Here is a 16,486-nt window from a genome sequence, read left to right as displayed (position 1 = left end):
GTTAGGGGTAGAATTTCATTATTTTTATCCAACAAGCCTGATACAAAATTTCATAGTGTTTGCTTCAAAATTGACGATTGTTCAAATGAACTTTTAACCCTTATTTTACCCTTTACGGGGTTGATTCGGATGGGGATAAATAAGTGCGTCCTTGTTACTATCCAGACAGCCAAATATAAAATTTTATAGTAGTTGCTTCAAAATTAAAGGATTTAAAAAAACTGTTTTCCCCTATTTTACCCTCTTTAGGGTAGATTTTCCAAAAAACCTTTCTTAGTACTTATTTACGCTATATAGAGAATCTATGTGTAAAATTTCAGAACTGTACGGTGCTTGGTTTAGGCTTTACGTTGATTTCTGAAAAATGAAAAAGTCATTTAGTTAGTCAGTCAGTCAGTCACCTTGCTGTTTTATATATAAACAAATATGTTTTTATAATCTCCGTTTAATTTCCTTTCATTTGATACCCTGCTCGATAGGTTCGGTTAACTTTTTTTTTTAAATGTGTTACTATTTCGCGCCAAAAATCCGCCATTTTGACTTTTTTTTACTAACACCTATCTAAGGACACTCGGGTCATTGAGACAAATATAATGACACCTTAACTGTTGAAATTCATCCAGCCGTTTGTTAGATCGGATCAAATAAAGAAAGACAAACATACAAGATACGCGCGAAAAACATAACCCTTCCTTGGCAGTCGGGTAAAAATATATCATTCTGTGCAAACTTGAGCCGTAAAAAATGAAAAAAAAATAAACGTTTAGCTTTCAATATAATGTATTAATATGTAACTTTGAAGAAACTGCTATAATGAACACATAACTACTTATACTGAACAATATAAAAACATTATTTTGCATTTTATTTAAATTGTATGCAACACATATTCGCTAGTTCAGCTTTTAAATATTTACTTACAAAAACTACTTACTAATAGGTTTAAGCAACATTGCCTATTTATCCGTATTATTTTACGAATAAATTATTCATTAATATAATATTTTTATTACGATGTTATAATATGCTAATTTAATTACCAAAAGTAAAAATGAGGACGACACCACAGGGAGAAATTATATTATTACTATCAATATGCAAAAACAATCGATTAACTGCCAATTAACTGTTTATATAAGAATTACATCATTAACTTGTTTATGAATAATTAGATAACAGATTTAATCGAAAACTTAAACACAAATGCATCTTTAATTTTTTTTAATCTGTTATAATATCTAAGATTACTCGTATTGGACCTAATAATTTGGTAAGGTAATATTTTCTTTTATTTCTTATATTTTGTACTAGGCTATTGGCCACGTGCGAATTGGTAGTCTTCCCACACCTTTAAAAACTATTTTCTTGAACAACTGTGGCGTTTAGGTTTCCTTATGATGTTTTCCTTTACTGATCTCATCACTGACAACATACGTAGTTAAACAGATATGCGTGGTTTTGATCTAATATACAGCTTAAAAACACAATAATTTTCTATATAAATAAAACGATGGTAGAGGTAGAGCCGAACTATCGCGTTATTGTAGATGATTTTTTAAGAATACTTTTACTCGGTAATACAACAAAAAGTATCGATTTCGGAAGTTTGCTGTCACGAGCCTCCGGCGCCTATTCGACGATAGGCATTATTTACTTTTCTACGGTGTTCACAAATGTAGCAGGAGAAAACCAATCATTAACCAATATCCATCACGTACAATTAGCGGCCAAAAAACACCAAAACCATTGAACGTTTAGAGCAAACTGAAGTGGGTCGATTAGTTTTTACAACGTTACAACAGTGTACAGTCAGTCACAATCGCGTCATTAAAATGCAATAAGCGGTACATTACGGTGATTTTCTTTTTTCAGTGGCCATCTCGGAAGGAAAGCGCGTTGCGTCACGCGGACGCAAATGCGTTGTGGCCGGTTCCGCGCGTTGTCACATCGACTGCGTTTGGAACGCTGCGTTTTTACGAATACTAGTGCAGTACCCTTAGTATGAGCTTTTACAATTCCTCTTCCAATCAGCGCCCCTAGCGGACTAAATTTATAGGAAATACGTAAACAAATACAAAAACAGTCATTTTTGTAAAAACGTAAAACTCATACTAAGGGTACAGTCAAGCGCTAATATAAATGAAAATGTGACATGATGCGTAATATAATTGATCTTGTGCACAATTTAAACTTATATGAGGTCTATGCCAGTAAGAAAGCAAATATAACAAAAACAGCATAAATTAAAAAAAAAATAACAAGTTAAGGTTTTTTAACACTCAATTTACAGGTTCGTATTAGAATTGATGTAAGTTTCTGAAAATTATTCAAAGGGGACACGTTATTTATTTTGTTATTTAATTAGATAACAGTCCTAGTGTAGAAAACATATGTGGTAGGTACAATCGATTCTCTCACACTCTATGTGAAGTAGCTTACATTAAAAGTATATATCTATGCCTCATTTTAACATGTAATACGCCTTTTATATTTGCAGCGATTGAAAAAACGCTGATCGTCTGAAACGACGTATAACTCAATAAATATCTAATACGGATATAAGATGCGTCAATCTTTTTGTTTCCAACGAGAATATGACACGAATACATTCGTTATAAATGCCCTATGATTAAATTTTAACACGTTAGCAATATTTTTAATTTTAACTTGTAGAACCTGTTTAAGCAAAATAAATTATAGGTAATGAAAAAGAAGATCTGTCTTTTTGTCTGCCATTTGATTTATGTACTTGTCTCTCTGTACGTTTGTAACACGACAAAACTAGAAGTCCAAGTATAATGCTATATTGTATTGTTTAGAAAATATTTTTAAATTGGTTGTATATATAAACTGTATAAAACCAAATCTTTAGAAAGGTTTCTAAATGGTCTTATTATCGACGAGGTCAGTAAATAAAAATGAAAACAGTTGCTAAATATTATTTACATTTAGTTTTAACAATCTAAAACTTAGACCAGTTTAACTGATAGTATAATAGTATTGATAATCAACAATAAGTCAATAAGCCGAGTCAATGACAATCGCTTTCTAGTTAATTCTTAGTATTTATCTACAGACATTTTAATCACTATAAATCCTTCGGACTCTTTAACGGCACACTATACTACTTAGTTAGAAAATAAAAAGTAAATAGATACACTTTATGGATAAATTTCGCTACTTTTGAGCTCTGAATCGGCAGTCTTTTTTCCTTTTAATTAAACTTAGTAAATATTATTAGTATATGCTTCGATAACATAATAATATCATCTAACTATAAGCTTGTTACGAGTACTTGTGCCCGGTTTTAATATTCAATCCATCTAATGTTTTGTCTAAAAATGTTCCAAATTGGATCATGGATGCCAACTAGGACTACTAAAATTTCGATGTTTGGTAGGGAAAAATAGGATAAATCTGTTATTGATAACGATAACAATAGATACAGGCTAGCGACAATTGTCACGCGGTTCGACTTTTTCGTAAATGTAAATGTTATTGACGGCGTCATCTATTTTCTGTTTATTCCAAGACGATCGACAACCCGTCAGATACCGATATAAGCGATCAGGAAGTACAATGCGATTGTCGCACTTGACCTCGATCGAACTAGTTTTGGGTGGAGTTGGAAAGAAAGTGACATTTATAGCGCTGACAATAGGGTGCAATTAGCCGTAGTGGATAGGTCGTGTCACCAATGCATATAAAGTTTGATTGAAAGGAAGGCCACGGGGAACGTCGCGAGTATCAGCGGTAGCGGAAGCGGAATAAAGAGCGACTTAATATTACTGTTTTTTCGGTCTGATTGTAGATCAAGAAAACTATAATTGACATAATAAATTTAGTATGGAATATGGAGACAATTATAATATTTTCAAAAGGTAATAGGGCAAACTAAAATAATCGGATCGCCTAATAACAATTTTTAATTTAGTCACAGAGAGAATGTAACTAATGGATGGGAGGGGAAATAGGTTGTTTGTAGTTTGTACTATATCCATCAAGCAGTCATTGAGCCATTCCCTAAAGAGAGGTTTCTGGATTATTTTTAACATCTACCATTACGACTTGTAGCGCACCATCGCGTATCTTACTGCAGAACAAGCAGCTTCTCATCATTCCTCCCTTTTATTTCCCTAAACATTTAGCGCTATACGTCATTACAACCACCAATCGGTCATTTAAACACCATTCAAAAGCGAGAACAATTCCAATAAAACCAACAAAGGAAAGTCAGGCAGTGGTCAAGGTCCTAAGATTTCTATCGAACAATGCGCGTTACATTTCCGTTGCCGGTCTGTCGCGATCGTATCGCTTTTGTGGGTGACTTGAACTACACAAGGCAAATTGACAAACATAAAACCAAATTAAAGTAAATGATGTAAAATTAAAATTAATTATTATGTTTCTATGTCTGTTTAATGCTGGTAGAAGAATCGTTCACTGTTCCAACACAACATGTACTTCTAGGGAATAATAACAGTATGAAGCGCTGCTGTGTTCAGATTTAAAGTGTAAGACATAGTTATTAGTAAGTAAGTAAGACATAGTTATAGGAGGCGACCTAACTGAATCTTTAGGGAGAGTAAAGAATCTGCGATCGACATTAGGTAAGATTACAACCCCATCTGAAGATCCTCTGCAATCACATAATGTGTGCAACAGTAGCCACTTACTATCAGGTGGACTGCATGCTCGTCTGCTACTCCAGTATTATAAAAAAAAGGAGAACAGCATGCACGTTTTCTACTTCTGTTTTAAACTACTAGTAGGAACTATTCCGATGACAAATTGTTAGTAGGTAATTGAAAATTTTATTAACAACAGCATTACTGCTCTATAATTAGTTTCAAAGCAAAGTCATTTATAGCAATCGTTACAATGACTTATTCTCAGTAACTGTAGGTTTTTAGTTAAACAATGAAATCTATACAAACTGTAGATACTATTGTACTGAAATATGACGTCATTCAATTTATATATCTAGTTCAAGCTAGTTCTAAGATGATATACTAACAAAACGTCATTAGATCTTTGTTAGTTGAATATACGCTTTGTTTTATTCTTTGATGTCACTCAATATGTACTACGTGACTGATATGTTAAGGATGCGTGTATAAAAAGAAATAGACAGACAATGAGTGATGGTCAAGCTTTTCGTGGTTCGACTGTCATGCTACCTCACGCGCTCCAACTTAGACCTCAAAGGCTGTAGTGCAAATGTGATAAGGTTCACGCAAAACGATTGTTCTATTTGGAGTTGTTTATAAACGTTCAAGGATACCGTTGAACACTTAAATCACTTAACATAACAAAATTGTAAAGGATAGTAGGAGATAGATAGGTATTTTTTTAAACCATTACATAGTAAAATGTATCAATTCCGCTATAATTTTAGTTTAAAATCAAATAGGTAGGTATGTTACCTGTAAGGCTTTATTCTTAAAAAAAATAAAGAAAATACAGTAACTTACACAACATAATCAATAAGTACAATACCACATTGATTGATTTAGAGTCCGTTAATAAAACTGCAATTTTATCTCACTACTCGGCATCATTATAAACGCACCCGCTGCAACTGTGGCCACGTGCCACGGTATTTTTAAACGCACTTACTCCAGTTAGCAGAACCAGTATAACCAGCTCGGCTGCCCATTGTTTTCTCCGGCACATCGAGATATCGACTCTCTCTTCCTGATATTTTTATTGGCGTGATGGATTGAGGGATTTTATTGATATCGAAATGCCGGACAGTTATACGAATAGATACGGAACAAAAATTATATCAATCAAGATTTATATTATTTATACCGAAACGAAAACAAATAATAAATATGTTATCATAATGTCATGTGTCATAAGTAATTAAAAATATTATTTTGACTACATAATTTAAACTATTAAGATATCGATAGTCGTATGTACCTACAAAAATACAATGAATATGTAATGTACGTAACATTATATCGTGTCTTTTAAAAATACTAATAGGATACCTACTACCTACACGTAAACTTTTTTCGAGACTTCATACGCGATTTAACTATAAATTCATCCTTAGGATGCAGTCTTCCTGGACCTTACAGATAAAACAAATTCAAAATGAGACTGGAAGTAAGCGCTTAAAGTAAATTATTTTGAAGCAGTACAAGTGACCTTTCGATTTTCTTCCGTGCATTAAAATCTACATATTATTTTTAACATACGATAATATGTCGTGTGGATTAAGTTATTGGTCCTCGTAGTGAAAGGTGGTTGGGACAGCCTTGAAGCTTTACAAATTATTGGCTAATTATGAACTCCAAGTAAAAATATCAATTAAATTAAAACAATTAATACACCCTTTTAAAACGTAAGAACGTTTCCTTTTTATATAAATAATTGTAGTGTATTAACCCTTCCGATTGACACTGTCAGGAAATACGTGTTCCGGTATAAGGAACGCTCTGTTAATAATATAATTAAATTTCTATAACTTAGGTAATCGACCGGTTAATATCGTTTAGAGAAATGATAACAGATGTTACTTGACTTTTGATTAAACGACTTAATTCATTAATAAATAATTAGAAAACTATCCTACTATACGTGTAATTGAATAACAGAATTATGATAGGAGCAAAAACATACTGAAACATATCGAGTAGTATACATACAGGCTGCGTTTTGATGTCCAACTCACAGCTACGTATTTTGATAAACAGGGCTATACGCTGGACGCTCCTTCACAAATAAACAACTGTCAATACATTGTACGTGAACTATGTAAATGTAACATGTAAGGTAAACCACATGCAGCGGCCGGCGAGAGCGGTACATCACGAGAACCGATCGCCAATCCCATTCCGCAATCTCTGCGGAATGCGCGTGTTGGGGCTGCTACACACTGGGGGTATAAAGTCGAGCATGCAAACTCCTTGACAAATAAGAAATACCGTAAGGTCGGCTGCATGTTGCAAAGGATGGTCTTCTGTATATAACAGTGATAGTAGTTTGAAACTAAACATCTGGTGGTTCGAGACTTGGTCCCATATACGTACCTATTGTTTTCTGAAGTTACGAATATTAGAAACTAATCGACACTAACTTTAACATTTTGAGGAAATTCAAATCCCTCAGAATTATTTGAAAACGTCAAAGCTAACCGAACTGTACGAATCAGCACATAGCCTATGACATGATGGACTATGGCCTTCACCAGTTAGACAGTAACGGGTTAATAACATGGTCAACATTAGTTGTTAGTTTTGTTGATATTTCTACGCCCCAGTGTATCGCCAGCCTTATTGTATTTCTGCACCTGCGTGGCTGACATTTGCCTCGTCCGCCAGCGACCTTCGCCGACCGATCTGTTCGTATGCTCCTCAAATGCTAAGAGTCGCTGTCGAACCGCGTTTATTTACATTCCAGACACAACCTTTTGAATACCTTCCGTGAGTTTCATTGACATGTTTACAAGGAAATTAATAACATGTATGTACCAATTGTACAAGATCACTGTAGGCACTGTCTTTTCCATTTATGGGTTGCCTTGCAAAATGTCAGTAATGTAAAGTCGTAAATATATTCTTAAATAAAAAAAGTCATATATTTTTATTATTTGCATTAATTATTCAATTATATTTGGGGTATTGTGAGTGTTGTAAAAATTTACAGTACCGGACAGTATCAATCTTACAATTCGAATGTAGATATGTTTGTGTTTCATAAGAATTTTATTATAAAAAGGTATAGTATAAATCTATTCGAGGAAAATTCTTCGCTGTTGACATAATCTTAATAAACATAAAATAATGTTAAGAAAAAAGACACAAAAGTAACTTCGCAATATCTACGAAGACGGTATATTTTTGTAAAAACTGTATTAAACTACTTTATAATTTATAAGTAAATTTTATTAAACACATACAAATACTTTTGCCATACTCGATTGCGCGCGTATATTTTTACATGACAGCTAGGGCTGCGACATCGAACCATTTCTCTATTAGTGATGTGCTGATATGCCTAACAATTGTAAGTAACTTCTAAATTTTCCCTATTAAGAAAGCACACCATCATTAGAATGAGAATACATTTGAACTTTTAACAAGGATTTTTCCAAAGTAACACTTAATCCTATTAACTATTAATGACATCATAAATATAAACCAAATACCTTCTGCATATAATTGCTACCACCGTGGCATATAAAAACATTAGCAAAAACCTGATAACATTAATCCATTCAAAATAAACCGACAGTGACCTTTAGTACGTATGGAATATAATTTATTAGCGCAAAGTATTCAATTTCCTGCATCAAGCATTAGCGATTGAGAAATCAGCCTGACTAGTTCTGCTAGAATTTATGCAGTGCAAATATTTCTCCAGTTCCTTAATCACGCTGGACGTTAATGCGTAATTATATTAATTTAATATCAACGCAATTTATAGCGGGGAATAACTTCAACGGTTTAGTTGAACGACGTTTAGTATTTATATCAACGTGGCATTTCTATAAATAAATAAAATTCAGTGGATTGATGTCATTTCGAAAGATCTATTTTCTCATTATTATACTAATAAATCAGGTTACCAAAATATAGAAACATTTTATTCTTTTTTGGTTTGTTTGTACGGGATTATTATGGAATCTCTGAACCCATACTTATGGGATCGTCACGGGGAAATAGGAACTTCATCACAGTAGTTAATGTTAGTGGCATTAAATCTTTGTCGTTATTTATTTATTTAACACGTATGTACTTACGCACATGAGTGAATTAAACAAATAGACTCCCTATATGTGTGCGCAGATTTTGATATCTGAAGTCAATGATAAATAATCGTAAACTTAGATTATAACATCATTTGACTGACGTTCTACTACACGATCTACATAATATTTGACTTATCGATCTAAAATAAAAATGTATATTAAATCTTGAAAACAGTTTTAACTAAACTATCTACGTATTTGACTTATCGATCTAAAATAAAAATGTATATTAAATCTTGAAAACAGTTTTAACTACACGATCTACATATTTAACTTATCGATCTAAAACAAAAATGTACATTAAATCTTGAAAACAGTTTTAACTACACGATCTACATAGGTAATATTTGACTTGTCGATCTAAAATAAAAATGTATATTAAATCTTGAAAACAGTTTTTTGGTTTAATACTACCGTACGTTCCCACTGCCCGAGATAGTTTTATTTAATATTTCCTTTACAACCGTCCGTTATGTAGCATGGTTCCGTCTTTACGACTTTGGACACTGTTTATGTTTCCTTTCGTTTAATTTTGCGTAATTTCGTCGAATTTTTTTGATAACAGAATGTAGTTTTTGTATGAAGCATGTAGTACGTAGGTAGTGACTGCAATGGACTCGTGGGAAGATGCTTTGGTTTACCTGGATTTAATTTCTTATCGTTGTCCACACTCCTGGCGAATAATTAGAAATGTCTTGTTTTTAAACCTTGACTGTACATACAATAGCAATCGGAACTGACCGGCCTTAAAGGTCACCCGTCATGGTAAAATTAAATGCTGCCGCTAAGACGCTGCTTAACTTTGTAGATTTTTTATAAGATCAAAGAAGCAAACGAACAAGCAGTTTATCTGCTGGTAAGTTGTTATTGCCGCCTATAAACATCTGTAATTACCTTTTTTTTTCTTCTCGAGGGGGAAACCTTCAAAAGGTCCGGGTACCTTGCCATGCCGTGCCGTGGGAGCGACACGGGGTTATGTGGGACTTTTACCGCACTAAAACCCCCCCGGTGGCCGTCCTCGGCGCTGCGTAGAGGACTCCGGGATCTCCAAAGGAACGCGACCGGAGTCCTCTCAGCGCACTGCCCCGTCGGGCTTCGCCCAGGTGAGTTTGTGTCACCACACCGTCTGGTGTATACGACGGAATGCGACTACACACACCGTCGTCCTTCCCGGGGTCGCTAGCCGGGCGGTTCGAGCTCCCACTCTTACCGCCCGTAACCCCGAGAGCCCCTTTTAGTCGCCTCTTACGACAGGCAGGGGATACCGTAGCCCTATTCTGGTCTCGGAACTACAGGGACAATCTGTAATTACCTACGTATATATCAGGGATTCTATCTGAAGCCTACAGATCAAATGCTACTACTAAGGTCTAAGACGGTAGTTTCATATGAAACTTATATTAGTCGTAGGATAGTAGTCTAGTTCAATTTGAGGATTTCCTCGGATACATACGAAAGGAGATACGATTCCACATTTGTATGGATTCGTGCCGCCGGATATCCGCCTCGGAGTTTACTGAACTATGGTAATTATGGTAACTGGTCGGCGATATCGTGAACAAGAAAAACCGGATATTTCGAGGTGTTATGTTGTGATATGATTTGTCAATATGCAGGTAGTATGGCGTCGGGTCTATCTTATATATACAATTCTCGTGTCACAATGTTTGTTACCGTACTCCTCCGAAACGGCTTTACCGAATTTCACAAAATTTTATATGCATATTCAGTAGATCTGAGAATCGGCTACTATCTATTTTTCATACTCCTAAGTGATAAGGGTTGTTCACCCTTAACATTTTTTTGTTTATATGACAATACAACGTTTGCCGGGTCAGCTAGTACAAATATATAAATATAAGACACTTCCTACACTCATAGCCTCACATTATGCCCTGTGTTATAGATTCATTGGACACGGACGAACTAAGAGTTTTTGTCCCCAAACAAAAGAACAGAAATCTAAAAACATCATTAAAATGTCTGGCAGGCCGAGAATCGAACCTGGAACGCTCTGCGTGTAAGACTATGACCATTCCGCCACGCACTTCATCGATATAATAAAAATATTTAAGAACTAAACTATTGAATAAATCCTTAATAGTACGGTTGCTGATTGAATTCAGTGATCTACACTGTCATTCCTGTATAAATACGTTTAAATATATATAATGGAGACTTTGACTTTCGATTTTATTTCAGTTTCGACGACCTTATCACGTGGGCGTAAGACATTGACACTGTCGAAGAATTCTGCATTCGATTCCTGGACCATATGTTCTAAATATTATATATCGGTGTATATGGCTCTGTATTTTTAAAAATATGAATAAATTCTTATCTGAAACCCAAATTACGTGTTGCTTCATATAAAAAAGCACGGATAGTTCCACGGTTTTTGAGATCTGAACCGATTTACAAAGTTAAGTAGCGTCAGGTGCAACAAGAAGTTCAGATGGGTGACCGTTAGTGGCAACGTCTCACATTTCAAATCAACATCAACATTTCTGAGGCCCGTTCTTAGCAATGCAACTTAAAAAGAGTTGCAACCATATAGGGCTATATTACCTACTTGTTATTATGTAGTAACCGTTGTACCGATATTGTAATTACTGTACCTACTGTTATAAATATTAAGTACATACTTATCACATAAGTTACGACTTACATCGAATAGTTGTCAGGACACACTCGATACGCTTCATACGATATCCGTTGCCCTTGGCGCGACAATTTTGTAGCGAAAGGCAAAAAAACTACCACCAATGACTCCGCCTTCGTTACACCTGTACTGCTTATCAGATAGGGTTCAATATAGATCATTGTAGTTAACGTTGAATATACTTGTATTAAACCTGTCGACCTTAGTACTAATATGATATTGAAACGATTCGTGTATGTTGTTTTAATTTTAATTGTAAAGGTAAATAACTTAATTATTATTATTTATATCTCGCGATTCTTTTGAACTTACCGATTCCGGAATTTTGTGATAAAAGTGTACAAAATTACTCTTACAGAAATACAAAGTTAAATATATAATCGTAATATATTTTCCGTATACATATTCATATTTTATAACGTTATCATTGTAATCAATGTTACTGCTGATTACAACACCATTTAACGTAAAATAAATAAATAAACGCTTTCTACACTCACAGCCCCACACTAGGATTCCCTGTGTCGTGGGTGCTATGTACACACACATAGACAAATACACAAACACCCAGACCCAGAAACAGATATCTAAATTCATCATTTAGATATCGGTCTGGCCGGGGATCGAACCCGGGACCCTCTGCGCGTCAGACCGGTATGATGACCGCTCCGCCATGCGGGTAACATATATTGGGGAAGTTTTTGGGCCATCACGGTGCCCGAGTATGGATTGATGCGATCTTAAACTTAAAAATCTTGGCAATGTCCGCTTTACTGCTCTATATTTAATTTCTAAATTTAATTTATTTGTCTCCTATGAAATTAACATTTATCGTTAAAGCGACTTACAATTAGATGTAATAGGCATTTAATTTAGAAAAATCTCAGGTGCCTGGGATTCGAACCTCATGCTCAGTGTAAGTCTTTGAAAAATTTAGGCTATCACTGCTACAGTCATCAATAATATTGTTGACAATGTAAAAGTATTATGGATAATATTATTGATGTGAGAATAAAACATATTAAAGGTCGCAGAACGCGTGAGAATCTGGAAAGGATATGCAAATCGTGATTGATTGGTACATCCTCGACACATGGGAGTTTAAATGTAGAACGAACCGTTTACACGTTCGAAATTTGAAATGGAATCGAGTGGCATAAAGGCCAAGGTAAATATCTTATACAGCCAATGTTATTTATAGATGTAACGTATAAATTTAATGGAAATGAAGTTTTGCTGTAATAAGCGTTCAATTATATTTAATGATTTATTTACGTGTTTTAAAATTACTGGCTATAATTGATTTAATGATTATTAGATTTAATATCCAATATTCTTAAGATTGATGTATTTTCATGAAAAGCAACTGTATGTATTGATTATATTTTGCAATTTATTGTTGATTTTTAATTGAAATTAAATATCAAATACGGCCCTCATAAACCATCAATATGGCCCTCATACGGCCCTCATAAACCATATATATGATGTGAATATACTTAAAGATTTCATACCTACGACAAATTACTATACGTGCATTAGTGGTTACCGCACTGATCTGACACATAGTGTCTTCGGTTCGGCCAGGTGCTCATAAATCAAAATAATTAACTAAGGTATATGTTTTAGGTGAAGGTATTTGTGTACTCATTTGTGCTATTTCTAGGCAAAAAAAAAAAACAAAAACCTTATTCAGGGCTAAGACTGAAAAAGCGTTAAAGGAGTGGGGAGAATATGGAACTAGAGCGCTTAAACAATTCATTAGTAGAATCAGTATTATACTAGTATTAGTAGTATTCAGTTTACATTCGCGTACAAAAATGAGAAGAACTATTGAAGAGTAACAAAAGTGAAAGCATAATAGTAACAGTTTCCCTTTACGCACCACTAGTTGCTTTAACGTTATAACGATATTTAAACGAATATAAAGCACTGTACGCACTGTAGTCGTAGAATAAATATCCTACATTAAACAGAGTAAGGAAAGGTCACGTATTTTGTGGTTACTTAGTGGTCTGTTTAGTATTAGGTAATTAGGTATAGCCCGCGTAAAACTGCTAGTCCGCTCTGAATATAGAGATGAATCGCGTCGCCACAACAAATTGTATGGCTACATCTGCTCGCAACAACTTCAGAGCGGACTAACAGTTTGGCGCGGTTTATAATGTAAGTTACAAAGGCGGTGGAGTATTAGTGATGCGACTGCGGAGGCATGGTAACGCTAGGGCACACACATGGGGCATTTAACTTAGTCCTCAAGGGCAACAACACACCTGTCAACAACGTCAACCACTGCAATCCTATTTCGGCTTACATGTGTTCATGGCCGTTTAGTTTAAATAACCATTTAAATGGTCTGCATCCTATTTTGTTACTTTGGACCGATTTAAAAAAATCTTTCACCATTCGAAAGCTACATTATCCACGAGTAACATAGGCTCTATTTTATATCAAATATTTTTGATAAATAGATTTTGAGGCGGTACAAAGTTTGCCGGGTCAGCTAGTAACAAATAAAGGTTAGTGGATAAGACACTTAAGCCTACAGCCGTAGTAAATCGAAAATTAGAATCATAGGAACTGCTACAAAAACTTAGTATCGCATTATATTTTTTAACTATTTTGTAAATAAATAACGTGTAGCAACATTTAACTCACACAAAGACTTGTTTTGGAGTGAAAGGCCGAATTAACAATGTATTTGATATAACGCGTTGGGTAATTGAATTTAACTTAATAAAACCTTTTTCACGCCCTATTGTTGCTGTAAAGTTGATTTTATCAGTATTGTAGTGTAAAATGACTTTACAATTATAAATGGTAGTTGTGTCAAATGTACTTAATTACCTTCAGTAAACAACGCAGGTACAAGATACAAGAAATTGATGTATTATTATATTTGTCGTAAACATGAGATTGTAATGTCACGGCAAATTAAATAATAGTACTGAAGACAGGAATGCACTGGGTGCACAAAATTTATATTTCCGTTGGACTTCAGACAGAATTTTAGAATGCTCAGCGACACGAATAAAGTTGTTTACCATTTAACAGTTTATTATAAATAGCGTACAAATTACTGTATGAGTTTGAAAAATATAATTTTAAAGTTGTTTCGTCGAACAGTTGTTCTTTGTTTCAAACAGAAATCGAAATTTCGTTAACAATACCATCAGTTCTGATACAGTCCATTAGGGGCGCTGATTGGAAATGTATGGGCAAATACGTAAACAAATACAAAAACAGTCATTTTTGTAAAAACGTAAAAACTCATATATCCTTATACTGTGCTCATACTAAGGTACAGCGTCCGCTGACATCCCGGTCAGCTGATCTCTTACATTTAAATTACCGGCTCATTACAAGGACGCCTATTTCGTTCTCTTTAAAAATAAGGACATCTATACATAAACTATTTGAAGCAAAGAACTTCTTCATGCCTATAGTACACCCGTATAATTAATGAAAATGTTTGTAGGTAAAATAATTATTATATTACCAATACAACATAATTTCTAATCGTCGGATTAATACCGTGCGTCATTGGGAAGCCATAAGTGCATTACGATTAAGCAGTCACGTACGGTCCGATACATTCCAATAGCTATTTCTGATGATCTTACAATATATTTTAGGTATTTCAAATGTTTGTGTTATTTCTAGAACGGTCACGCTCTGTTAAATGTTGGATTACTACGAGTATTACCATAGGTATAGGTCTGTTACCAATATACGTGTTACAATATTTTTTGATATGGTTACGTAAAATATTTTTCATATCAAATATGTAAGGTCAGCAGTGTTGCTTTCGACTTTTAAATAAAAAAACTGTTTATACTACTACTAAATCCTCCTCTCAGGTCTTGATTTTAAAAGTCTATGTATTTCCTCAGAATTTGAGCTATGGCTGTACTAATTTTGGACACTATCAGTTCACCAGTTTAGTCTTGAAAGTCTTACGAGTGACCTTCGGTTTACCCATATTGACCCGCGTGACGCAGCGGTTACCGTCTCAATCTAACACAAAAGGTTTTGAGTTCGATCCCAGGCCAGCTAACCATTAAATGATCTAGTATGAGTGTTTTTGTATCAGATTTTGAGTATCCATAATACTAACCAGTTGCAATTTATTGTGGCAAATTAGTGTTACACTATACAATCTAACTATATTCTACATTTGTCTGTAGAATGTATCTTTCTCTCTCTTACAGACATTCTCTTACTTTCATTCATTCTTTTTTCTAACATTAGCATGTATAACATAGTTAAATCCACTTACAGCCTTAGAATAACCGCTGCCCGCGCTCCCATCAGACGAGTTGCTGAGTCGCCGCTCGCTGGTCGCGGGCGGCGACCACGTCGCGCCGCTGTCGGACGGCATCTCACGACATAGCACCGCGACACGACACGACACTGCACTGCACTGCACTACACACACTCACCACCATTGGTCATTTTACGCGGTTACCTGTAAAAGAGAGGGTTGATACAGAAGTTGTTGGGTGGATGTCAATACAAATCAATAAAATTATTGTTTATTATAGTACCTAGAGGCCTATGTGGACTATTAAAGGATGGATGATAGTACCTAGTAAAAAATGAATGATGATGATGACATGATTTTAAAATAAATGCCATTTGCTAAGTACCGAGCGACAGATATCCAATATAAATTAGAAGTTGGTACCTACTACCAACTTCTAATATATATTGGAAAGCGATATTCGTCTTTTTTAAAAGACATGAAATTCAAAACTACCTACATTTTAATTCGATACCTACTGAAGGATGAAATATTAAGATTATTGTAAGTGATTAATCTTTAAAAAGTTTTGTTCGTTACATAAAAAAAAACTTGCAAAAATAAGCACCACAACAAGGATTCAATTGCGAAATATTATACCCATACGTTGAAAACTACAGTGATCGAAACGAGACATTCATAAATATCCAAACGTCTAGTTTTTACCTTCCACAAAAACCGTACAAGGTCCTCCTGGTTTGGTACTCGGCAAAAAATATTCAGGTTACTATCAACACGGCTCGGATTACCAGTACTA

The 16,486-nt window shown here is 34.6% G+C and overlaps 1 protein-coding gene across 4 annotated transcripts in view; it reads right to left on the bottom strand.

Annotated features, from left to right (window-relative positions):
* The window catches only part of smash (smallish), a 179,204-nt gene that overhangs the window by 80,780 nt on the left and 81,938 nt on the right, over positions 1-16,486 (bottom strand). For all 4 annotated transcript variants that reach the window (XM_073077498.1, XM_073077496.1, XM_073077499.1 and 1 more), the window contains one exon: positions 15,706-15,894. In XM_073077498.1, coding sequence (XP_072933599.1) covers positions 15,706-15,807 — 102 coding nt within the window. In that variant the 5' untranslated portion in view covers positions 15,808-15,894. The remainder of the gene's footprint in view (positions 1-15,705; positions 15,895-16,486) is intronic.

This window comes from Epargyreus clarus, unplaced genomic scaffold, assembly GCF_041222505.1.
Source record: "Epargyreus clarus isolate Ecla_fem2 unplaced genomic scaffold, WU_Ecla_fem_2.2 ptg000010l, whole genome shotgun sequence".
Lineage (NCBI taxonomy): Eukaryota > Metazoa > Arthropoda > Insecta > Lepidoptera > Hesperiidae > Epargyreus > Epargyreus clarus.
Note: the sequence above shows the minus strand (reverse complement) of the source record. Positions and strands in the feature narration are given on the sequence as shown.